Raw genomic sequence first — 27,357 nt, 5'->3', positions numbered from 1 at the left:
TGCCTTGGAAAAGAATGGCAATCCTTTTTTTTGTAATTGCCTCTGATCAATTCACCCTCAACAGACTTAATGAACTTTTCAGTAAAAGAAATTCCGGGACGGCTGGGAGTATTTCTCTGCTTCAAAGAAATGGGTATAGTTTTCAGAAGGGACCGCCTACTAATTTAAGCGATATTTTCTGTGTAACTGTCCTTGCAACGGAAGATTGGATATTCTTTGCAACAAGCCATGGTGAGGGACCAGACTCTGACATTGATTGGCGAACAGTGTAGCGAGCTGTAAAAAGTAATGAGTGGAAAAGATTGAAGTGAGATCCATAATTTACAGATGTTACAAGAATCACATGCCAAAAAATCATACTAAATCTTTATACAGATGACATTCCCAAAAGTAAGGTGGATTTGACAGATATTCAAATGCCTTAATTAGCACCAAACCAATAATGTGCTCCACCCCTACATATATGCAATGGATGCTCAGAAACATGCAAAGTCAGCATCATCCAATAATCACTGCTTCACGGATAAAGTGAGTAACGACGATGACCCTTCAAGTGAGGATGATACACAAAATGTGAACACTTCTCTAAGGAGAGGATGGTGATAATATTGAGACCAACAAAGTCATTCATAACAAAACATCTGTGAACAGCAACATAACTCAGTGTGAAATGGGTAGAAATGTATGTACAGCATTCTGCTGTGAGAGAAATGCTAAGAGACAGTGGTAGTATTCTCATATACATTCTGATATAACATGAAATATTTTATCTCTATTAAAATAAGTGATATAAAATCACCTAAAATTTGTTCCGAAATGGTATTCCAATAACCATTTTGTCTTTGTTTTATCTCTGTGACACAAACCTATTAAACCTATTTTTGAACCAATTTGTAATGAGAAAGGTTGTTTTTTGTAGCACTCATCTCATTCAACCAATTAAAAGCCTTTCTGCCATGAGTTTTGGCAAATGAGTGAGATGGCATTAAATCAAATTTTGTGCCTACAAGGATTTAATTGAAAAAAAATGAACAAAAATATGAAGTCAATATCATTTGTACTTCATTTCATTTCATAAACAACATTAGTCAATACAAATATTTGAAATATTTCTTTAATCTACAAGAATAATGTTAGAGTAGTACTCTAATGATTAAATGATTTATCATTTTCCTTTATTCTTATTTCAAAGTCTTGAGCGAATTGACCTAGAAATATTGCTGAAATTGAAAGAGAGCATACATGTAGCCTCCACCTTATTTGCAGTTCTTTTTTTTTCTTCAAAGGAAATTTGGTGCAGGTACATCATCTGTGATGCAATGATTGGATACGCGATAAACATGTCTATATCCTAGGCACTGCTTTGTCACTTATCTTTAGAGACGGAAGATAAAAATGCATCTCGGATAAATTTTCATATTTTATATAAAAGATAAAAATTTTAATATAATAAAAAAAAAATCATGGCCCAAGAAAACCAACTAATTTCATGAATATGACATAAGATCATCAAATCACTGCAGTTTCTTAGGGTCACATTTGGGAAATACATCTGTCAGGAAGATGTCCGATATTGACTTCATACTCAGATCTGCTATAATTGCAGTCCTCAGTGAGCTACATATAGACAGAAAATGAATCCTTACCTTTAAAAAAAATTAGATTGGTGCACTGATTAAGAACCAATTTGTTGCTTAGTTGTCCACAACATTTTTTCAAGATGTAAATGTCAACACTATTTTCATGAGGTTTCAGCATTGTTTCTTGTTTTCAAATCATTTTATTGAACAACCAAATAGAAAGTTTTCAGTTTAACTGTTTAAGATGCCAATTGTATGTGAAACTATATTTCTTTTGAGTATTCAAATACTTTAGAATATCTTAAACTATCATCTACACAAATCTTTGACTAAATATGCAGATCTGATAATATGCTGTCCTCAGTTTTTGTAAAATTCCTAATGTGTATACGTTTGGCTGTAGTCCATGTAATTCCGTTACCATGATTACTAGTGATGATTTTTGGTCTTTACATAATTCTTTCCATCAGTACAGGAGGCAAAAAGTGGCTAGTAAGTCCTAATACCCCTAAAATTGAAAATGAACTAAAATTTAATTACCACTGATCCCTAATATTTTGTAAAATCATGTTTATTCATGGTAGAGCCACCTATTACATACTATATACTTATATTTTATTTAATATTAGAGACGTGAAGTACTTAGATTGTGTTAAGTATTCGAGAAGAATGTATAAACAAGCTTTATTGAGGCATTTCACCAGTCCTAAATGCCTAAAAATATAATTTTCCTTCCCAAATGTCAGAGGCGTAATTCCGTTACCATTATGTGTAATTCCGTTACCATGTACTTGCCCTAAAGAAAGACCAATCATCAAAATTTGTTGATGATATTTGTGAATAAATCACTTTCAAAATAAAGTTGACATTATAATGAATTGAATCAGACATTAACTTGGAGCTAGTGTGTTGTAGATTTCAGAGAAACTTTTACTAAACTTTGGGTTGCAAAATGACTCATTTCTCTGGTAATTCCGTTACCATAGCACATATCCGTCATTCACATCTGAACGTGTGAGGGGTTTTCTAAAAATCTTGGTTCAGCATATAGCACTAGTGGCCATGCATAGTATTAGGTTCAGAAAATTTGAAAATATTGAGATATCTGGATGCTGTGAGCAAAAATAACAGCCAAATTTCTCTGATTTGTAATTCCGTTACCATGGAATTGCCCTTATGGATCTGATTCATGAAACTTGTACATAAGAGTAATCAAGTATCACTGAACATCCTGTTCGAGTTTCAGGTCACATGATCAAGGTCAAAGGTCATGTAAGGTCAATGAACTTTGGCCATGTTGGGGTTTTTTGTTGAATAACCATCATATCTCTGTAAGTTTATTGGTCTAGTTCATAAAAAGTGGACATAAGAGTAACCATGTATCACTGAACATCTTGTGCGAGTTAGAGTAGTATTCAAAGTCAGCACTGCTGCTTTATTGAACCGCGTGATGCAGGTGAGACGGCCAGAGGCATTCCACTTGTATTGTTATCTGATTGACTATATACACATGTATTGGCAGCTATTTGCATACTCATTAATATTCATAAGTCATATGACCAGTGTTTGAAGATGTAAGATTTTGTTCACGAAATCCAATATTTTTCACTGAAACTAACTTTAAAAACAATGAATCTAACACAACAGGATGACATTTACAGATCATTCTGTGAGATGATGAATTTTCAGATCCAAAAGTACAAAAAAAAGTTATTAAATTTAAGCCACTTCTTAACACTTTGTAATTGTTTTTAACAGGGACATATCAGCATAGGGGTTTTGTGGAGCATATCATTGCACATGTTTTGCACTATTTTTGCTTCTCTGTAATGCTGTGGAAGTGTTTGAACCATCTTCTGATTGAAAATTCAACATCCGGTGATTTTCAAAAAATTATGTACACAATGAAAGCAATGGCTGCAATATGAAGCTTATTTAGACTTAATATAACCACAAGGCTGCAGCATAGCCTACCATTTACATGTACATCTTTATGCAATTTACTGCATGCAGAGCTCTGGAGGATCTGCTAGGACTGCTTTAATGGAAGTTAAATTTCTCCCGTCATGCCTGCCACTATTTTGGCTGAATCCATCACATGGCTTACATGTAATAACGTGTGCGCCATGTACTACAAGTCTCCAACCTAGATCATGGAACTATTACGTAATCTGCATGTAGTCCATGCCAAGATCAATACTTGATTTACAAAGTGCATTAATCATGTTTGTATTCACAAACAAAATATAGCCCATGTGTGCTATGAAGAGTATAAACTATTCTCTATATAGAGAACTCATGAAAGATATGATTCTAGTAGCTCTATCTGCTTTATACAGATCACTGAAGGGTGATATTTTCAGGTTGGTTATATTCTGTGGTGTTTAATGTCTTTGCTAATAACATGTAAAATGGGTGACTTCAAGTATGGTGTTGAAATCTGGTGTTGCTATTAGTATTGTGTTACAACAATGTAGGCCTACTTGAAATCAGGGTGGTGTTGGGATTGACGTTGGATATTTCCGGCAGTTTGTGTTGAACGCTGGTGTTGTATACCGTCTGCTGAACCCAGCATTACTGGTGTTTATGATCAACTTGTGCTTTCCTCTTTCACCAACACCAACCCCAGGGATATTATGGGAAATTGTGATTTCAATTTCGGTGTTGTGCTGGTGTTGATCTGAAGCTGATGAACAGGCAACCAACAGGATGAAATTAACTTCTACAATTGAGATGAGTGCAAATCATTACAGCAATGATATTTTTTAATGAAAACTTGACTTACTCTTGGATTATTGCAGTGATTTTTACCTTTGCATTCAATGCAATATGCATGTACATGTAGATTTCGCTGCAGTTTCTCCCCAATTTAACTTTAGTCTCAGAGACTTGTCATGTAAAGTTAGGATGATCAGCAGTGCAGCACAGAAGCATGACTTGAGCTATTGATAATGTGATTGGTATTGCAAACTTCTGAATCCAGCTTAATAGTGTCAGAGCTCTGTTCAGCAGCCCTTTCTCACTCTCAATACCAACACTGCTCTTTTAATCACCTTGCGATGGACTTTGTATTTTTGTTCATGAATATTATCCATTCGTTGTTAAAACCTCACAATTTCCGAAGAAAAGGAATTTCAAGAACTGTTCAGAAAAATTTTTCATTTTCTAGTATTATGGCAAAGGTGGTTGTACCATACTGTAAATATTCCTTTAGAGAACTCTCTCCAAGCAAAAAAGGTTTCAACTTTGTCGTAATTCTAGATAGAGGTCTTTCTGAGCTGGTTTTGATCATACCTCAGTGAAATACAAATAATCTTAACTAATGATGAATTAATTATTGAATGAAAAATGTGAGCTGTCAAATTTAAGTATTTTCATACTTTTGTTTTCTTTGCATGCTCACAGCTGAAATGCAGTTTTAAACAAAATGAACCACCACAGGAATGGCCATACAACTCGACCACTGATGCAGGATATGGATCATGTCAAGGTGACAATATAGTGGCAGGTGATGTGTTCCAGTATGAAAAAAATGATAATGCATCATCCTTATATGTACATCAAGGTAAGTAATAAGCTCTTTCCAGTTTTCTATCACCTGTATTGGCAGTGGCAACAGTAGCATTTAAACATAGAATCTCAATTTCATTTGTTTTTGAAATTTCATCTAACTTTCAAAGTGCAAGGACCTATTCAATAAAACTTGGATATTAAGATGTCCAGGGCTCTGTAACACAAAGGTTTGCGATGAATTGCAAATATGAAAGAACACTTCTGATTGGTTCCTGGCCAGTATTTTGCGCCAAATTTGCGTGTAAACTTAATCTTGATTGGTCAGTTCATTTAGCGATTGATCGCTAATCTTTGTGTTACGGAGCCCAGGTGTCACTGCTTGATTGGGTATAAAATCTGTGTTGCATAATAAAAGCCAATGGTCATTTGGTGGACTGAACTTTGACAATGTGGGATCAACTTCAAACACAAGAGATTAGGATTTGTAATTTTCTTGATAACATTGAAATCAATATTCTCTTAAATTCTTTTTTTTAATAAGTTTTTGGCAATGATTGCATACCGGTATTTATTACTGCCAAAGCTCATTTAAGATCAATCAACTTTGAAGAATATTTACATAATTGACTGCCTTTGAGAGAGATACTTTGTATGGTATATAGTTCCCAAAGTAGTCTCATTTATTGCCCGAGTCTTGACGAGGACAATATGGGTCTACTGAGGGAATATAATATATCTCCCAAAAATTAAAGCCAGTCGATATTATTATCTACAGGCCTACAGTTGTAATTCAGGCTACTATTTGTAGCAATTTATGACTGTTTGCATATTGTTACCGCTGAATTCAGGTCATTCTTTGATCTTGATGAAGTAATCACTGGCAAAGTAATTGTGCTGTGAAGTGTATATAGCGTAGGTGCACGTCATGCACGATGCGCACATACATATACATGCAACACGTACATAAGGCCTGACTGGGTTTGATGAAATGGGAATACGAATGTTATTCTACATAGGCACAATAGAAAAATGACAAATTCACAGAGGATGGTAGTATGAATACTAATGGTCCCTAGTCATACCTCTGAACCCTGGCTGGGCCATTGTGGTGTATTTTGTGTTGAGTAAATCAATCAGACAGACAAAATATGCATATATCTTTCTCCAAAATTTGTCATTCAGGTATTAATGATGTTTATTTCCTTATCTGTTTGTATTTGAGATGGTTTTTAATTTTTCAAACAAATTATGGAAAGAGTAACATAATATGAATTCAAGTTTTAAGGTAATTCAGCAACAATGAACTATGGTTTTCATTGTCAAATAAAAGATGTCACCATGAGGACATTGATGATCTCTTTCAATATTTGATAATTTCTTCCAAATGATCTCTGCATTTGGGATGTCGACTTCTGGCTGGCACTTGTAAGCCTCAATGATTACTTGTCATAGGATAGCCTAAGCATTATTATGTCTTTCAGAGTTTCAGACTTTAAGATTGACATGCTTTACTTTGCAGATAAAGAGTTAGTTGCTTAAAGCTTACGTTAAGCTGTTGTGATGGCTCAATGATATCAATTTTACTCAAGAATCATCATTCATTTGATATCAATTTTACTAAGGTGCAATGGCTGTTGAATCTTTTCTCAACGATCGATTCTTTATGAAAATTTGAAATTGGTTAATTTATGTATCCAGTGCCATCTTGTTGGTGTTTTATTGTTCTTTACCCTTTCAGCACTTATCTTTTTGATATCAGAAAACCTCAGGCATAGATTGTAATAATTTTCAGTCTATTCTATATTTGGGAAGGTTTTTCTTTCTTTGTATAAAAAACTACCAGATATATTATTATCAAACACCAAATCAAAATGAATTTTCATGCAAAATCATTAGATTTATCCATTAAAATCCATTTTTTATCTCATAAAAAAATACTTTTAGCTCACATCCATCACAAACCGTAACTGTTAACGGGACAATACACATTCACATTACATGTATATGGTATAAATTGGTTTAGCGATATTCACTTTTGTGTTGATTTACCAAACTTAATTTTAGGTGGCAACCAGTCTCTATTTACTTCTTAAATGCAATCAATGATAATTATTGTGTTCAATGACTTGTATAGACCATGGACCCTTCTATAAAAGGAGCACCGGTATGAGGTAAAGCAAACAAAATGATTGTTTTGTGGAAATGTGCCATGGATAGCCTTGCTAAAGTATATATCTTGATGTAAAAGGTATTTCTTTTTTATATTCTTCATTTTATATACTGTACATCATACATTGTCTAATTTATGCAAAATGCATGTTTTATGTAGTTTGTTTTCACACCCTGTTCTTGTATGATGTTTTTGTTTTGCCACACAACGTTTACCGGTATGAAAAAATTCTCCTCTGGGTTATTCCATTATCGAACCATTATTCTAATATTGACTATCTCTTGAATGATGTAAATGTAGATAATGATGTTATAAAATATTACTTCCCCCTGCAGATGGAAAAATCTATTTTGGGCACACAAAGCGTGACTCAGGAAGTGTAGAATCAGAAATCGGCATAGCATCAATCTCAGAGCAAGGAGAGATATCTAATGTAATCAAAACGAGAGAAAATTCTCAAAAAATGATTGCTCAAGGTAGGCATTTCTATATCAGTGATATGGGACTCAAGATCGGACTCGAGGGTGAATGACTTGGTCTCAGCTCGGACTCGGGGGCCCTCGACTCGGCAATGAGTCTGGTACAAGACCAGGTTATTATGGCGCTAATGTACCCAGTTTCCCCAAAATTACACATGTACACAATATTTTCAAACATCACTCATCGCACAAATTTCAGTTTGGATCATGGAGTAAATGTTACCTTTATTAACCTAAATAGTAAATAAATGCTGGTATGGGCAGTACATGTTATGCATCGATATAAACTCTATGATTAGTACCTACAATGCCCGCTGTGAACAAACAAGCACGCTTAAACCAATTTTTGGCAGTAACCATGATTTTTTCCCCTGAAAACTGATTTGAAAAAATTGGGGAATCGGGGTCTAATTTGTGGATTTTTCTAATGGCTTTGCCATTTTTGGCAGTAACCATGATTTTTTTCCCTGAAAACTGATTTGAAAAAATGGGGGATTTGGGGTCTAATTTGTGGATTTTCTAAAGGCTTTGCATTTTGGGGATTTTCTTCATCTTGTACCACCAGCGCTGGTACGCGAATATGCCTACCATCTCACCCTCATGGCTGGCCTTAACATTTGTAGACCTAAGTCTGGCTTATAGTCTAGTACACTGAACAGTTTATAGCATCAGGATATTTACATTGATCCCAAAAGTCAAATTATAGCAATTAAGTTGACCAACCTTGATACAATATGCACCTTTACTTGCTAAGTCAGGTAGCTAAGTACATGTGCCTTATATTTCCTTTGCATATAGTTCTATTATGACTTAACAAAAGAAAATATAACTAGAATTTAATTCGTCATGCGGAGGAATTAGGTGGTCTGTCTTTATTCTCGGCATCATGATTACTATTACCATGTTCATGCGTATCAAATGACCTTCATGATGACAACGGAATGCTCATTATGGATGGAATACTTGTGAAAGACGGTAGATGATAAAGCAGTGTGAAAAGGGTCCGGAAAATGGTCTCTTTGATGTATGACTATGGGCAAGTCCAAGAAAAGGTCACCCTGGAAGGCAAAATTTCATCTTTAATTTAAGAAGTTATCTTTGGTGGGGTAAGAAAGCCCAAATGTTGAATTTTAAAATTTCATTAAGAAAAATTTGATAATATGCATATTTATGCTAATTTGGGGCACCTAATTTGCATAATCAGTAAAATGGGCGTTACGTATGGGACAATTATAAAAACTCATAGAAAATGAAAACAAAACTTCTGAGATTTAGTCATAGGTGGGACATGGACCCCCTAACATCTTATTACTTTTGGCAGAAAAAAGTGGTGTCATCTAATTAATTATGCAAATTAGGTCTTGTCCAAGGATGGAATGTCCCATACGTAACATTTTGAGGATGTTTTTTTTAAGTTATTTCTCATAATACAATACTTGTATTGTTGCATCTCTGGGAAGTTCTAATTTATTAAGTATGAAAATGTTATACCACAAAAAGTTTCAAAAATGGAGTTTACTTTTTAATTAAAAGTTAATTAAATAATTGTTACGTATGGGACAACATGTTACGTATGGGACATTTACACACAATGTCAATGGGGAGATTCGTGTACAAAGTGAATGGAGAAAAACAAATTTCAAGAGTGCTCTAAAAAGTGATTATTTAGCTTTTCTTTAGTTTTTAAACACTGATTTGTTATGAATACTGATTAATGAATACAATCGAAGCAAAAAAAAATGTGAACATGGAAAAATATGAAAAAATAAAAACAATAGAAATACATAAGAAATTCATGAAACCATGAAAAACAAGGAATAAAAAGGTTGAAATGACTAATTTCCCCTTCAGTCATATCAAATATGTCTCAGTAGACCATTTAAAAAGAAAGACACTCTTTTGTTATTTCCATATTTTAATTCATTTCAATTTTTTGAATTATGGGGAAAATTGTGTACGTTCTCTATGGGGACAAAATGTCCCATACGTAACTGTCCCATACGTAACATGTCATTAATTTGTTTAATTAGAGTCTGTAATTAGAGGGATTTGACTTATGACATGAAATTTGCCATGAATATACTATAGCATTGAGACTTCTATCACACTAAGTTTCAAGTTGTCAAGTGAAATACTTTCAGAGAATTCTCAACTTGAAAAAAATGTATCAAAAATTGTCTTTTCTCTGCGTCCCATACGTAACGGTGCATCTTTTCGCTCTAAAAGGTCAAGATCAAGGTCATATGTCACAATTTTTTTCATGATTATTCTTCTCCTAGATGCCTACCTTCATGAGGGTATTCAATCTAATCAAAGTCATTTAACACTATTTTTCAGGTCATTAAAGCCTCTGAAATGTCCCATACGTAACGCGCGCGAATTCTTGGACTTGCCCCTATATATGCATGTGATATGAAAAAAGTGATTATAATCTGTTTTATCTTGCTAAATTTTAACCTTTATACCATAAAATCATCATAAAGGATCATGCACGAGGTGGTAAAAAGAAAAAAAATGGAAAAAAAAATCACCTTGTCTACCCCAGGACTCGAACCTCCGCCCTCGAGAAAGCAAGTCAAATGCGTTATCCATTGAGCCACGATATTCCCCATAGAGATTACACGTAAGCAATTTTGAGAATTACAAGTCCAATTTTGCAAGTGAAAAACGGGCATGATCCCAGCATCTGATCAAAAAACAGAGGGCACATTACTGAAACTTTGAATCTCAGCTACAACATATTAAAAACTCGGGGAAAACTGACAAGAAACAATGGAGATATGGCTCACGAAATAGAGGAATGTCGAATCTAGTTTTGACAAAAAGTCATTTCCCATAGACATTACACACAAAATAAGGAAAAATGACATGCCTCTTTTCATCGCTGTTTTACGCAATGATGCGTTTCTCAAAACGAAAATTTATGTTAACTAAGGAGAAAGAGTACATTCTAAACTACAACATATCGAAATCTAGGCGAAAAACGATCTATATTCGAGAAGTTACTACCAAATTTGCATAAATTTGATGACGTCATTTTTGAAAAAATAAATTTTTTAGTTTAGGGCCATTTTGATGACGTCATGGTATAATTTAGGGACATTGATGACATGAAATCAAATCTACAACTCATACTCTATCGATATATGAAAAAAAAATTGGGGGTCAATGGACTATTTAAAGAGCTACAGTGAATTTGCAATAGGCATGTTTTTTCCCATTTATGGCCTATAGTGAGAACTCGCGCGCACATGTGCTGCAAACTTCAACGGGTGTTAATTTCGTCTATGGTCGTAGAAGGTTGATCAAGGTATCAAATTGTTCAGAATATTTTTATCAATGCAAAGATGTAAAAAAAAGGTGATTTTGCACTGCGTTATGGTATTACGCGCGGAAACGCGCGTGCATGCGTGTGCGCGCGCAAATTTTTGAAATGTTTAAAATGACCTAAAACGTACTCTACTTTGGTCAAAAAGTGATTTTCAGACCCCTCCTTCCCTTTGTTGTGGGTCCTTTTTGGCGCCATATTGGCCTGTACAAAGCCCAATAGGATAATCCATTGTTTTCAACCTTATTTCTCACTTTTCTTTGCCAATTTTATTTTTAAGTTGTCTGAGGTGTATGAGAATGAATATTTGATGATGTTGTGATGTCAATGTTGTTAAACTTTTGCCATACGGGGGCGGAGTTTACGAAAAATGCCCCAAAATTTTAAAATATTGCCCCCAAAATATTATTTTTCCCTTTTATGGCACAAAAATTAGGACAAAAGGATTACAAAATGAAATGAATATGTCTTGTTATACAATCCAACAACAGAGGAATATATCACATGTAATGTATATCATTATTTTTGGTCAATTGATGTAAAAATCATCCCCATTTCAGGATTTTATGCAGTGAAAACCTTACTACAACCCTAGAGGGCGCCATAACTTATGATAAGGTGCCACGCGCGTAAAACATTTCCCATTGACTTGTGTGTTAAAATGGCACTTTTGAAAAATTCATAAAAAATAAATGTGAATTAGAGGGTGGAATGTTTACTACCATTGGATAGGATATATATCTGGCATTCCATATCTGACCAGGAAAGGGTAGCGTAGCCAGCTCATTTTAAAAATAAATTGCCATTTATGAAGATAACTATGAATGGATCAAATTTATCGACTCAACCAGTAAAATAGCCCTAATTAGTCCGCCAGTCAAAAAAATATTTCCAAGTCACTTTTTTATCTTCTCAATTTGGTCGAAGGAAGTTCAGGAGTTACCATTTCTAGAATCAGTGTTCGATTTTGAATCATATTCATACAGTTTTGTCAATCAGCAACATCAAATTGAAAAAAATTTGAATGGGTTGGGTCGAACGAATATCTTGAGCCCTCCTGATGTAATTAGGCTCATGGCACCATAAGCACTTCCCTAAAAAAATCAAATTCTAGGCACTGTAATTTTATCAATAAATTTGAAAGCTGACACATTTCAAGAGCAATTATTTCCAATGCCGATTCATAGTATGGGCATCTAATTTGTTTTGATTCTCCCCCCGGGGGGGGGGGGGGGGGAATGGCTGCCTTGGGCTATAATAAAAAATCCCTGGATTTTTTTTTACTTAAGTGACCTTAATTTGGTTTCTATGCAAAGATTTTTAAGGGTGAAGATGTATATCGGGAAAAGTTACAAGGACCCAGAAATCCAAGATGGCTTCTAAAAATGGGAGTTTAAAATGGCTGTTGATACTTTAAATGGACATAGCACATTTTGTATACCTGAGATAGATGTAATCGGTGTCTAGACCATGGTTTCAACGATCATAATTGGGAGAAGAATACCGTTTTCTTTCTTTATTTAACTTTTGGAGGCCATCTTGGACTCAACATACCGGGACAGTCGGTGGTCCGGTATGTTAAAAAATCCAAGATGGCTTCCAAAAATGGAGTTTGAAATTGCTGTTGCTGCTTGAGAAACTGATATAGTTTGTTCAATATCCGGGAATATGAATGTGTGTGACTACCATGGAAAAGTGAGTCTAATAATACATTAGAATAAGTTACAAGGAGAGTCGTTGGTCGAGTATGTTGAAACAATAGAGTATAAAATAGCCACTATTTACAAGTGGACATGTAATATCCATCAAGAATATGGTTTCATGTTTAAACCATGATTTTTAAAGTCAGAAAATTAGTTACAACCGTTCGAGTGTTGTGGCCCAGTGGATTGGTCTTTTTATTTTGAAAGGGTCGTGGGTTCGAATCCCAGCCATGGCATAGTTTCATTCTGCAAGAAATTTATCAACATTCTGATGCACTCAACCCAGGTGAGGTAAATGGGTTCCTGGTAGAAATTCCCTGAATGCGCGAAGGAATTCCTTGAATGCTAAAGGGCTTAGGCAGCCCATCTAAGGCAGGGGTAATAATAATGCAAGGCCCGCTGGGAGAACAGTTTTTAGAACTGAAGTGGCTTCCCTAGGTAAATATACCTATATTATTAATATTACCATATCATAACAAGGACAGTCATTGGTCTATGTCGGAAAATCCAAGATGTCGAGAAGAAATCTGAGTCTAAAGTGAATGCTGTTAAAAATGGACATCGTTCATTTAAAATTCACCAAGGACATATGATTTTGGTGTCAACTCAGTGGTTTCATGATTATACTTTCGATTAGTTACAAAGATATGCACTTATCCATTTTGCCTAAAAATCCAAGAAAGTTTTCAAAATGGCATCTAAAATGATTCCTAAAACTCATTAATAATGGTCAGAGTTTATGCAATATTAATATGTGAGGAATAATTTGAATGTCTACATGATGGTATAAAGGGTTAAATAATACATTCAACAAATAACAAGGATATTTAGTTTTCCGTTTTGTCTAAAATCCATGGTAGATTAAAAAAATTCATCAAGTGGGTGCTATTTCAAACTCATGAATCAATATGATAAATTATCCCATACATACAAGTGTAGGCACCAAAATATTTCAGGTTGGTATTGTTTGAATAACGTCTCCACTTTTAAGTAACAGTAGTCAATTTGGAACCCAATTTTTTAAAGCCCACTTGGATTTTAAGGCAAAATGGATAACTGCATAGTCATTATAGCCAGTCCTTAATATGTATTTTTAATTTCAACTCTTGAAATACTAGTGAAGACACCAAAATAATAACCCCAGGTGTATGTTTAATGTTCTATATCCACTTTTAAAGTAATAGCAGTCATTTAAGCAATCTTGGATTTTTGATAAACTTGACATCCGACTGTTCTTTCAACTTAAACCATACTTGATCCATTAAACTCTAGTGTAGACACCAAATCAAATCCACAATGTGCATTTCTAATGAACTATGTCTACTTTTAAGAACCACAGTCAATTTAGACCCTGCATTTTGGAGGCCATATTGCATTTTTTTACATAGCAGACCACTGATAGCCCTTATTTACTTATCCAAATGTCTTATTTGACCCTTGAAATCATTGGTTTAGACACCAAACTGGGGGCCGTTTCATAAAGCTGTTCGTAAGTTAAGAGTAACTTTGAAAACGACTGGTGATCCTTTCTTATGCGCTAAACCATCCCCTATGGTGTATACCATTTACCAAAAGAAAGGATCACCAGTCGTTCTTGAAGTCGTCTTATCTTACGAACAGCTTTATGAAACACCCACTTGATATCTCCCAGGCCGATATGAAATTATCTTTGTCCGCTTTAAGTATCAGCAGCCATTTTAAGATCATTTTTTTGAATTCATCTTTGATTTTTGGACATACCAGACCACTGACTGTCCTTGTAACTTATCCTTATATATTACTTAACCCAAACCAGTGGTTTAAAATTAAACATCGAAATCACATTTCCATGGACGATATGAAATCAGCTATGTCTGCTTTAATTTTAGCAGCCATTTCAGAATAATTTTTTTGAAGCCATTATCATCATGTCCTTGTAACTTTTTTTCCAATTTACTACTTCACCCTTAAAATCATTGAATCAAAACCAAATTGCGGATTTTTAGCACACGGCAGGCTTTTTTGATGCCATCTTATATTTTCCAGGTATCCTGGGGTCCTTATATTCACTCTACCCTGTGTCAACAAATTATTTTAACTCCTAGACCATGGAGTATGAAACTAATTAGGATTCTAGGGTGGATAATGAGAGAGTCGTATTCATTAATTTTAAGTGAATGGTGGCCATCTTGGATACTATCTTGAAAATAACCACTTTCCCTGATGCAGATTTTGGTAGATTTTTAGTATAATATTCCTGAGGTCAACTGGTACTAACAACTGTTGAAAAACAATGTAAGTTCGCAAGTTCTCTAAACATCACATGTTATTTCAATAATGAATATGTGCATATGTGCGTGTGTGTATGTGCGGGGGCTAAACTTATATTTTATGTGTTTTTCTGTTTATCAGTAATTGGAAATTAGCCGAGAAGTACATAATTGACAATTCGAATAGAAGTCCTTTAATCGTAAATTGTACTCTAGAACGAGTGGCCGAATGGTGAAAGTTGTATGCCAGTCAGTTGGGGGGGGAGTAGGGGATATGTTTGGTAGGATGCTCGTCCAACTTGAAGCCTTCAGATATAGGCATTTTAGCTGTCTAGGGATGATAAAATACCATAAAATAATTCATTGTTGAAACGGACGCAAAATTACTAATACTCCTGATTTTAGTGGGTCTCGATATAGGTGGGGAAAATTGGAACCCTATCATTTCGTGATAGATTGGACCCAAGTGAATCCCCCCCCCAAAAAAAACAATATTGGCACAAAAATCCTGCAGGAACTGTGTCATGATATACCGTACCACACTAATATCATCATGATAAGTTATGGCGCCCTCTAGTGTTGTAGTTAGGTTTTCACTGCATAAATCCTGAAATGGGGGTGACTTTTACATTAATTTACCAATAATAATCATATAAATTATGTGTGATGTATTCCTCTGTTATTGGACTGTACAACAAGACATATGCAATTCATTTTGTTATCTTTTTGTCCTAATTCTAGTGCCAAAAAGGGGGAAAATTACATTTTTTAGGTAATATGTTACAATTTTGGGGCATTTTTCACAAAATCCGCCCCCTGTATGGCAAAAGTGAAAAAATATTGACTTCACACATCATCAAATATTCATTCTTGTTCACCTCAGACAACTTAAAAATTAAATTGGCGAAGAAAAGTGAGAAATAAGGTTGAAAACAATGGATTATCCTATTGGGCTTTGTACAGGCTAATATGGCCCCAAAAAGGACCCCCCCACAAAGGGAAGGAGGGGTCTGAAAATTTGACCCCCATCGTTTTTGGTCTAAGGGGACCCTATTGAAGCCAAAACAACAAAAAAATCAATTTTGGCACGCTAGTCCTACGGGATGACACACCATACCGCACTAATAGATAGATAGAAATATAGATAGATTTATAACAGATAGCAGATGGACGGATATGATTAGATATATATAATATGAAAAAAACTAATTATGATCTGTTTTATTTTGCAATACTTAAGCTATAAATTATTAGAATTGTTATAATTGATCGTGTGCAAGATAGTAAAAAAAAAATCATGTTCACCCGCGGACTCGAACCCCTGCCCGTATGGTTGAATGAGATGCAAGTCTGACGCCTAACCGATTGAGCTAGCATATTTCCCATAGACTTTACACGTAAGCAAATTTGAGAATTACAATTCCAATTTTGCAAGCGAAATACGGGCATGATCCCGGCATCTGATCAAAAAATGGAGAGCACACTTCCGAAATCTTAGAATCTCAGCTACAACATACTAAAAGCTCAGGGAAACCCGACAAGAAAAAATGGAGATATGGCTCACGAAATAGAGGAATGTCGAATCTAGTTTTGAGAAAAAGTCATGTCCCATAGAGATTATACGCAAAATGAGGAAAAATGACATGCCTCTTTTCATCGCTGTTTTACGCAATGATGCGTTTCTCAAAACGAATATTCATGTTAACTGAGGAGAAAGAGTACATTCAAAACTACAACATATTGAAATCTGGGCGAAAAACGATCTATATTCGAGAAGTTACAGCCAAATTTGCATAAATTTGATGACGTCATTTTTGAAAAAATGAAATTTTTAGTTTAGGCGCCATTTTGATGACGTCACGATATAATTTAGGGACAATGGTGACATGAAATCAAATCTACAACTAATACTCTATCGATATATGAAAAAAAAATGGGGGGTCAATGGACTATTTAAAGAGCTACAGTGAATTTGCAATAGGCATGTTTTTGCCCATATATGGCCTATAGTGAGAGCTCGCGCGCACACGTGCTGCAAACTTTAACGGGTGTTAATTTCGTTATTATTGGTCGTAGAAGGTCGATAAAGGCATCAAATTGCTCAGAATTATATTATCAATGCAATGGTGTAAAAAAAACGGTGTTTTTGCACTGCGTTAAGGCATTACGCGCGGAAACGCGCGTGCATGCGTGTACGCGCGCAAATTTTTGCAATGCTTAGAATGATCTGAAACGTACCCAAAAACTTTTATAGGCCATTTGAAGAATTTTTTTACCTTTGACGCGCGCGTACGCGCGGGTCATGACCTTTACATGAACTTTGATGACATTGACAGTTGACCCTTGACCTGAAGTTAATGTCATGTAAATATTGTTAATTTTTGATAATTGATAATGAAGATATGATAAAATGAAGAATTTTACAAAATGGCGCCTAGATGACGTCATCATGACCTGATGACCTTGAAAAGCTTATTTTGACGTTTCCATGACAGTTCCTATAGATGACATTAAATTCAATGAAATTGATCAAGTCTATTTTGAGATAACTTGGCGACAAGAAAAATCCGTAAAAATAAATAAATAAAAATAATAATAAAGCTCCAAATGTACAAATTTGTGGTATAGAGACTCTTTGTGGTGTTCTTAGCAAGTGTATGGTAGGGGTTCCTAAAGCTACGCGGGCCCTAAAGCTATGCACCACTCATCGCACATGCTGTTTTAATGGCAAATGCGCACTCTGTGTGTGGAACTGTGATTGCAGTGTGACAAACGATTCCTATTCAATTTTTTCTACATGGGCTGCAGTAAATCTCTAAATGCAGAGAAAACCCACAACTATTTGGAATTTTGGAGTTACATTCGATTTAATTTCCTATTTACCTATCATAATTTGAGCAAATTTTAAAAATTGAGGCACAGGAAATACTATTTTTTTTTGCATGATAAGTCGAGTGCGTAGCTTTAGGACCCCTTCTACGTCGGGCGGCGAGATCAAGAGGTTTTCAGAAAACATGACGGGATTTTCGTATTTAGTGAGTTTTGTGATTTTTTCTTTTTGGTTAAGGATCTTTAGAATATTTGCCACAATTAAGTAATAGATGATATGTTCAAATATTACAATTGGCATATTTTATATTGTTTGTAAACAAAGTGCATAGCTTTAGGTCCCCCCATCATACATGAAGAAAATTGCGATATCAAATCATTTTCTTATGTATTATATTGTTTTTTACAATTTCTTATGTATTTCTATGTTTTTTTTACCTTTCGTTTTTCATTTTTTTTCAATGAAATTTGTTGGGGACTCTTATGTGATCATAAAAAGCATAAAATAAATACATTTAGACCAGCAAAACTAAAAATAATCATACGTTTATGAATTTTGGTTGAAAACACAATTTGCATTGACTTTGTACACGAAATCATGTTTTTGAGCAATTTTTGGTTTGACATGCACTTACATAATGTTGCGTAATTTCGGAACCACTTACCCGAGTGATGCAAAATTGGTCTCAAAAGTAGCACAAGAACTTAAAGTGAAAAGTCAGCGAGTGGCACGATTCGTTAAGGGGGGGGGGCTCCGAGGCCCCCCTGCCTAGATAGGGTTTACAAGGAAATGTATATATTTTAAATTTAGTCAGTCTTATTGCATGAATTTAACTTTTATGTAAATATCCTGATGCTACGCAGACTCTGTGTCCACTAAACAGCATTATACACTACTTTGCTTAATAATTTCATGGTCCGCAGTACAAGCATATCAACTTAATCTGGAGTTACTCCGGAGTGACCCCACTTCGCCTTCAGTATGAAAACACCCTTAGAAGTTGATCTAAACTTCCTGGGTTAAACTGCACACTGTGCTTGGCATGAATTAAGGGAGAAACCAGTATTTGAGTGTGTTTTGATTAAACCTTGACTCAGCATTTACTGTGTTTTATGTTTGTGCTTTGAATCATGATTTCTTGTCATGATTCCTGCTTATGAGGTTGCATATACACAGCCCTGACTATCTGTTGTCTTGCTCGTACCCATTGCCTCAAGGTCAAAGATCACAGAGGTCAATATTTGAACCTTAGAAGTTATGAATTTATAACACCGTAGATATTTAAATCTTGCTATAGTGGGGTATAAATTTTAACTGTGGTGTTAAGAATCAAGTTGTATTTTTAAAGGCTGGTACTGATTGAAATTAATACAAGAATAATTCTTGCTAGCTTTCATGATTTTTTTATAACTTTTAGATGCCGACCTTGTGGGAACGCCTTTTATCCGAGGTGATTATGCGTACTTCCTGTTTCGTGAAGATTCGCAGGAGTCTGCAAGCTCCAGTGTAGGCCAACCGTATCCTCTGCACACCATCCGGAGTAGAATTGCAAGGATTTGTAAGGTAAGGCATCATCCCACTGTTCAGGTCATGCCAGCCCAGGAACAATATGAGATTATGGTTCTGTTATAGATATATTGACTGCGATGAGAGGTAAGGTTATTTTCATAGGCTCGAGGGGACCTCACAACTTTCTATGACCCCAAGGCGCTTTTCGCCGTAGGGTCATAGCAAGTTGTAGGTACCCAAGAGCCCATGGAAATAACCATGTCTTTAATATTAAAGCAGTCAATATATGTTTTTTATACCAAATTAAGTATAACTAATCTTAAAGGTAAATGCTAGTTTTGGTAATGATATCAAAATGAGTTCGTACAGAATCCAATGAAATGACCACCAAAGTGTCTGTATATAAACGCTTGTGCCAAAGGATTCTGGAAGAAATTGTGTAATTCCTAAGAATTCAGCAAATAAGCACAGGATTCGGGTAGAGCGTCGGGCCTGGGTGTGAACATTTTTCAGCTAGATTTCAAGATTTCACAACATTCAGTTAATGTAACTGTACCAGATCTAGATCCTCGATGATATTAAGCCATGTTTTACAGACTTTCTAATGAAATCAGTGTTTACTGCAACTACTGGAATTTCTCTTTAAGCATGATATTTGAATTAGGACTAGATCTATACAGAAAAATAAAGAGTAAATGCCTTACCTGTCAATGTCATGTTATCCTGTCATCTCAAAAGCATAAAATTGCTCTTCCGTTGGGGTTGTACAGAACAGTTTGACAATAGACCTTGAAAAGTTTATCCAGGCGACTAACTTTAAACCTCAATTTCAATCAAAAAATTGTACCGTAGTAACGGTGTATTAACCACACTCCCAACTTTAAAAAAGAAAAAAAAAATTTCTCACATTTACAATTACATGCATATTTGAGTTACGAAGAAACAAAATCTAAGTTAAAGATTTCAAAGTATCCAAAGAGATTACTGATATGCGGAAATCTGCTGTTCTTGATCAATTCATCTACAAAAATAGAAAGAAAGAACGGTCCCGACAATATTTTCCACTTACACACTCACTCACCTCACAGTCACAGTGTAAACACAGCACTGCCATTACATTGCAAACTACGATACAGTACCAGTCATGCCAGTACATCTTATCAAATTATGATCTTTGTGTTTCCCAGCGTAGGAGGAAGAAACATTCACATTTCTTGCATCACAACCTCACAATCACTTTCAGAAATTTGATGTCTTAGCATGAATTTTGGATACGGGATTACAGGAAGGTTCAAGAAACAAAAAAATTGACATTTTTTCCAGTTGTTTTTACGGCTTCGTGCCGTCTCTTGTGTGTTGTTTACATGGTATCATATGAAAAGCAAACAGGAAGAAAAAAAGCTGGTGCGAAACGGGACTTTGAATAGCGCCAGCTTAAGTCTCACTGTCGCACTATAACCACATTACAACGCAATCTCTAACCTCACTCAACTCTCGCTCAGCGGTGACAAAATATTACCGAGTATGCTAAGCGTCTCTTTTGAATTAGCCAGGGAACTTCACTACTTTGAATCGAGAATAAAGTCAAAATTAATGTCATGAAGGTGGGTGCGTTTGTTATGGACAATATTTGATTAAGATCATAATAATTGCTTCCCATTACCCTCGGCTCATACCCCTCTAAACGACATTGCCTTGGCGGCTACGCGCGGCCACTCGATGTGTTGTGAACTGGCAGACATTGTACATGTACGGGAGGGGTTACGGCGAGCTGGCTCAGACCCGTCACCGTGTATAAACCACACCCCAGACTTTTGCTTCTATCCCGCTGAGAAAAAGGTGCGGTTAATACACCGTTACTTACGGTAGTCATTTATGTAGAATTCCTTAACACCAAAAGTAAAAAATAGATCCATTTTTGTCTCGCCCACCAGAGGTGAAGGCGAGACGTAAGGATCCAAATGTTGTCCGTCCGTCTGTTGTCTGTCCATCACAAATTTAATGACACATAACTCCACAACCGTAAGTCGCTTTCAACCAAACTTGGATGGTAGATGGACTTGGGGGACCTACATGTTATGGTGCAGTCGGAGGCCACATGGTAAGGTTAAAGGTCATTTTCAGGTCAACGTTAAAGTTTACCTGCAAGACTCTCTTATAACACCATCCTCTGCAACCGTAAGTCACTTTTCAACCAAACTTGGATGGTAGATGGACTTGGGGACCTGCATGTTATGCTGCAGTTGGAGGTCACATGGTGAGGTCAAAGGCCATCTTCAGGTCAACATTAAAGTTTACGTGCAAGGCTTTTATGACAAGCGTTATTCCATCCCAGTCATTTCAAATTGAAGTTTCGGTACAATTCTGTTGCATGCCTTCGCAAATCACGAAATTTCTGGTTATTTTCATAAGTGGGCGAGACACAAAATCGCTTTTGCCTTGTTTCTTTCAAACACGAACAGTAACATTTGTATTGTTGAACTTCAAACATATATACACTGAGGGGAAAGATTGTTATTTATTGTAAACGTTTACAACACAGTTTTGGATGTTGATAATTGGTGCTTGGGCTTTGTGGCTTAACAGAAGAGCATGACTATTTGTTGTGATATTGCATGTTGGCCGAGCTGGTTGTGCAAGGACTTCTCTGTTATTTGTGAAGTCGTCCAGTATTTTCTGCAATTCATGGAGATCCTGACTCTCAGTTTTCCCCACAAGAAATCAGACAGGATTCTGGGATTTCTGTTGTAGGTCTAGTACAAGGCCCAGTTCCGGATGTCGCTGATGCTGATTTATTCTGATTAACAGCTGTCGCGATAGCAGAGCTCATATTCTCTTTGGTATCACTGCTTGTACTAGCATAGTGTTTGAGACTCCCTTCTGATCAATGACCTGACACACTCATGATCTCCCTATCTCGGAATCCTGCATTTTGCAGGGTGCTGATACTGGTAGCCCTCAAGAAATGGTTGGTGTAGACTTTGGTTCCAGCACGAGATGAAATAGTTTTCATCTTATCTCCATTGGTGTTCTTCCCTAGGGAAGCATTAAAGTACTGTGGACCAAAAAAAGCTGGATCAAGGTCATGCTTAGGCCTTGGTCTTTGCCAGAACCATTTACATTGTGGGTTCAGTTTACTTTTTTTAGTGAAGGAATGAGGCAACAGGACAACTTGATCCATTTGTTGAAGCAATGACTCCCCCTTGGCTTTTTTTCTGGTTGGTCTTCACGATTGTTTTTAGTCAGGGTATCTTTCCTTCTTCGCAAATTTCAAAACTGTCATTTCTCTGAAATTCTCTGTTGCAAAATGCAACATCACATCAATAAATACCTCTTGAAGAACTTGTGGATCATCCAAATCAAGTAAACGTTGAATTTTTCCATGTCTTCAAGTGAAATGGCTGGTTTGTGTTTCACAAATCCCTTGCCTTTTTGTTTGAGAAATCTCGCTGAATTGGCAAAATCTTGATAATGTCTGCATGCTTGAAACTAAGGAAATAACGTTGAAGTCCAAATCTGATGGACAACATTGATTTCTTGCTGTAAAGTGAACTGTTCTGCTGTCTAGCACCAGCATAAAACTTCTGCAATATAGGTCTGAGTTGATTTGCAACAAGTAATCTTCAAAAATTTTCAAGGCATACTTGACTGCACATTTAGTGTTCTTGCTGTCCGCAGAGTCATTTAAATCCATTAATTGATCATAATCAAGGAGTTCATATCGTGGAAGATTAGCTTCTGCCATCATGCACCAAAAATATGTTTTCAGAACAAAAAGAGATGAAAAGTAGGAACACACCTGGGCCTAGTACAAGTCGACAAATCACGGATCCGCTTAATCGATAATTAACGGTCAAATAATCATCTGTGTAGCGCGTATGTGTCTGAATTAATTGACCACTGATCGCGTTGAAATTATGGTATCCGCAATTATCGCACAGAGCAATTTTTTGCACGTAACAAATGCGAATTTCACTAAATTTGAACCATGCCTGTTGATATGGCTAAAGGGGCAGATCATGGGGTAACAGGCAGAAATCTTACTATGCCCGTTGCCCTCAGAAACCACCTTAGTTTGTTGTTTTGCAGGCATGGTCAAATATATGACCCCACTTCTGACCAATCAGAGGAGTGGATTATTCAACATTCTTAAAGAGAGCCGTATAATGTGCACTGTATGTGAATTTATACAAAGGAATCTGAAAGAGTAAATGGTTTAGCACAATCCTCTCAGTCACAATAACTGAACTTGTATATTGACGTGATGATTGACATTTTTGTCTCCTGTGCATAGCAGAGTCGGGCTATAGGCGCCGCTTTTCTGAAGGCGGCAACGTCAACATCAAATCTTGACTGAAGGTTAAGTTTTTAAAATGACAGCATAACTAAGAATGTATGTGGCCCTAGTTTTTTAAATTGAGACATAGGGTTAATCAAGTATTACTGAACATCCTGCCTGAGTTTTAGGTCACATGACTAAGGTCAAAGGCCATTTGGGCTCAATGATTTTAGACCATGTTGAGAGAGTCAGTATTGAAATCTTAACCTAGGGTGAAGTTTGTGAAATGTCATCATAACTGAGAAAGTATATGGACTTAGTTCATGAAACTGACCATAAGGGTAATCAAATATTACTGAACATCTTGCCTTAGTTTCAAGTCACATGATCAAGGTCTAAGGTCAGTTAGGGTCAATTCAACTTTGGCCAGGTAGGGGTATTTATTGAATTACCATCATAACATTGAAAGTTTATGGATCTCACTCTTGAAACTTGGACATATTTAAAGAGTAATCAAGTATCACTGAACATCCTGTGCAAGTTTCATTTCACATGTTAAAGGTCAGAGGTCATGAAAGGTCATCAAACTTTGGCCATGTTGGTGGTATTTGTTGAATTACCATCATATCTCTGTAAGTGTATTGGTGTACCGGTAGTTCATAAAATGTAGAAATAAGAGTAACCAAGTATCTCTTGTGGAATTATAGTAGTTTTCAAAGTCAGCATTGCGTGATGCCGTCACCTACTGTGAGCATGCCAAGCGCAAGACTGTCACAGCCATGGATGTGGTCTATGCACTAAAAAGGCAGGGCCGTACTCTGTACAATTTCAGCGGCTAATGTAACCACATGATTATGATATTGAATTGCGTGATGTAGGTGAGACCGCAAGAGGCATTCCACTTGTTCTTGATTACATTACAGGATGATGCTGGATCCTCAGGCAACCTCGTTAGTTATTTGAAGCAGCAGCTATTATGCTCCAAAAAGTCAAATGAAGTGTGGGAAACAACACCATATGTATTTGATGACATACCAATGGAGTACAATGAGATACGTAAGTACAGATTACACCATTTCTCTTTTGAAGATTAAAATGTATTTTTGAACTCTACGGCTTTCCAATTAAAGGTTTAGATGTCTTGAAAGCTGATTATTGCTCCCAATATTTGTGATTTTTTTATTTCAAATACTCATCCTCTGGAATGACTCAATCTATTGGATACTTAGAGGAATATAGCTTCTTTTTGAGCCATTTGTGGATTTAAACACCAGTCTGCAGAAGTGACCATAACTGTTTTATTTGGTATCCTTCTAATGTTTCTAAAAGAATTATTGATAAGAAAATTAGAATTGTACGTCCTTTCACGGACAGTGGTTTGAGGTTATTTGGACAATGGTTGACAGCACAAACATGGGAAGAAGTCTTTTTAAGTACGTCTGATTTATCAATAATGTATACCAGGTTGATCGATAGCATGAAAAATAAACTTGATTTATACTTACCTTCGCAAGAATTAAAAATTAGTCAGACTGATAAACCTTGGATAACACCTTTTATCAACTCATACGTGACAGACAAAAGGCTTTTAAAAAACAAAATGACACTCTTTGGAGACATTTAAGAAATAAAATTGCTCAAGCTACATATATCTCTGTTGCAAAAACTAGATATTACAATACTCGTATAAAAAAAGAAAAATTAAATAATCCTTCAGCCTGGTATAGACATATTAAAATACTTACAAATGGTAATCAAGACAATATTCCAATCATGATTCCTAATGTTGACATTGAAGATAATCTATATTGTAAACAAGCAGCTATTGCAATCAACAATTTTGTGTGTGAATTGCTTCTGATCTTTCTCCTCTAAATAGAGGATCATTACTATCTTTTTTACCTTCTCATATTGAAAGTCCTGAGATCAGTTGTTGGCAAGTCTATTGTAAATTGCGTGAATTGTAATTACACGAAGCATCTGTCAGAGTTGATCTCCCCATTCCTATTAGAGAATTTGCATGTGAATTGAGTGTACCGATTATATACAAGGAAATAGTACCTTCACAATGGAAATTCGGTGAAGTAACTCCCATTCCAAAATCTCATCCACCCTACATCAATAATTTACGTCCTACATGTATAGCTTTAACTTCACATTTTGCTAAGCTCGCCGAATCTTTTATGGCTCAATGGTTTATTGAAAGACATTGAGAAACAAATTGATATGAATCAGTTCGGTAACAGACCAGGATTGTCTACATCATTGTTGGTCTATTACATCATCTCTATGGCAATGCAGAAAACAAAAATCTTTGTCCACTGTTGCATGTGCAGATTTTAGAAAGGCGTTTGATCGCCTGGATCACAATATTTTGATTGAAAAAATGATTAATATGCACATGAAACCATGGATCATAAATTTCAGGGACTCAGTTTTATAATTATGAGGGGAGCAATAAATAGCTCTCCTAGATCTTTTCAGGAGAGCGGTAGAGGAGCACTGCAAAAAACTCTTCTTCAACATACAAGGGGTGCTTTTTGTCCAATTAACAAAACAGATGGAGGAAATGTATGTACTATGTAAGTTACAATTAACAACCAAAGGAAGTATTTCTAATCGTTTTACAATGTTTTGTAATTAGATTGTGTGTTATCAAAACCTGTTTGAGTTAGGTTTTGACTTTGGCTTAAAGTTAAGTCACTAACCATTTTTTTTTCAGGGGCTCCATTTTAAAGTTTTTTGGCAAATTTCGGGGGCTACTTTTTGCATTTCGGGGGCTCTTTTTAAATGCTACTTTTTTGTATTTTGAGGAATACCTGTTCACTTATTAATGAATTATTACTTTTTGTTCAATATGGTATGATTTTTAAAGTTATTCATGCTTAGAATCTTGGATGTGGGTGTGTGTGGGTGGATGAGGGTATGTGTGGGTGAGTGCGTGTGTGTGTGACTGTGAGTTAGACTTGGATACACCTGTTTACTTATTAATGAATTATTACTTTTTGTTCAATATTGTATGATTTTTAAAGTTATTTTTCATGCATAAAATCTTGGATGTGGGTGTGTGCATGTGTGTATGACTGTGAGTTGAACTTGGATATACCTGTTCACTTATTAATGAATTATTACTTTTTGTTCAATATTGTATGATATTTAAAGTTTTTTTCATGCTTAGAATCTTGGATGTGGGTGTGTGTGGTGGGGGGGAGGGGGAAGTTTGGTCTTTAAGCATTTTTATAACTGATTTCATTGATTTTTTTTAAAGATATATATGACTCATGATTTTGTTAAGTTAGTGGAAAAAAGGTGAAAATATGAAGTGTAAAGTATTATATATGATTTGAAATGTTAGATTGAAATGTTATGTTCATGAAATCAGAATAAAAACATTATTAAAAAAAAAATATACCTGTTCACTTATTAATGAATTATTACTTTTTGTTTAATATTGTATGATTTTTAAAGTTATTTTTCATGCTTAGAATCTTGGATGTGGGTGTGTGTGGGTGGATGTGGGTGTGTGCGTGTGTGTGTGACTGTGAGTTGGACTTGGATATACCTGTTCACTTATTAATGAATTATTACTTTTTGTTCAATATTGTATGATTTTTAAAGTTATTTTTCATGCTTAGAATCTTGGATGTGGGTGTGTGTGGGTGAGTGCGTGTGTGTGTGACTGTGAGTTGGACTTGGATATAAATGAATTCAATATAT

General features: G+C 35.6%; 1 protein-coding gene across 1 annotated transcript in view; it reads left to right on the top strand.

The window, feature by feature from the left end:
* Window positions 1-27,357, top strand: part of LOC121430086 (semaphorin-1A-like) — a 106,392-nt gene that overhangs the window by 58,369 nt on the left and 20,666 nt on the right. The window contains exons 6-9 of the mRNA XM_041627362.1: window positions 4,986-5,145; window positions 7,599-7,739; window positions 19,270-19,415; window positions 24,564-24,696. Coding sequence (XP_041483296.1) covers window positions 4,986-5,145; window positions 7,599-7,739; window positions 19,270-19,415; window positions 24,564-24,696 — 580 coding nt within the window. The remainder of the gene's footprint in view (window positions 1-4,985; window positions 5,146-7,598; window positions 7,740-19,269; window positions 19,416-24,563; window positions 24,697-27,357) is intronic.

This window comes from Lytechinus variegatus, chromosome 1, assembly GCF_018143015.1.
Source record: "Lytechinus variegatus isolate NC3 chromosome 1, Lvar_3.0, whole genome shotgun sequence".
NCBI classification, from domain to species: Eukaryota; Metazoa; Echinodermata; class Echinoidea; order Temnopleuroida; family Toxopneustidae; genus Lytechinus; species Lytechinus variegatus.
This window is presented reverse-complemented; position numbering and strand designations above follow the sequence as displayed.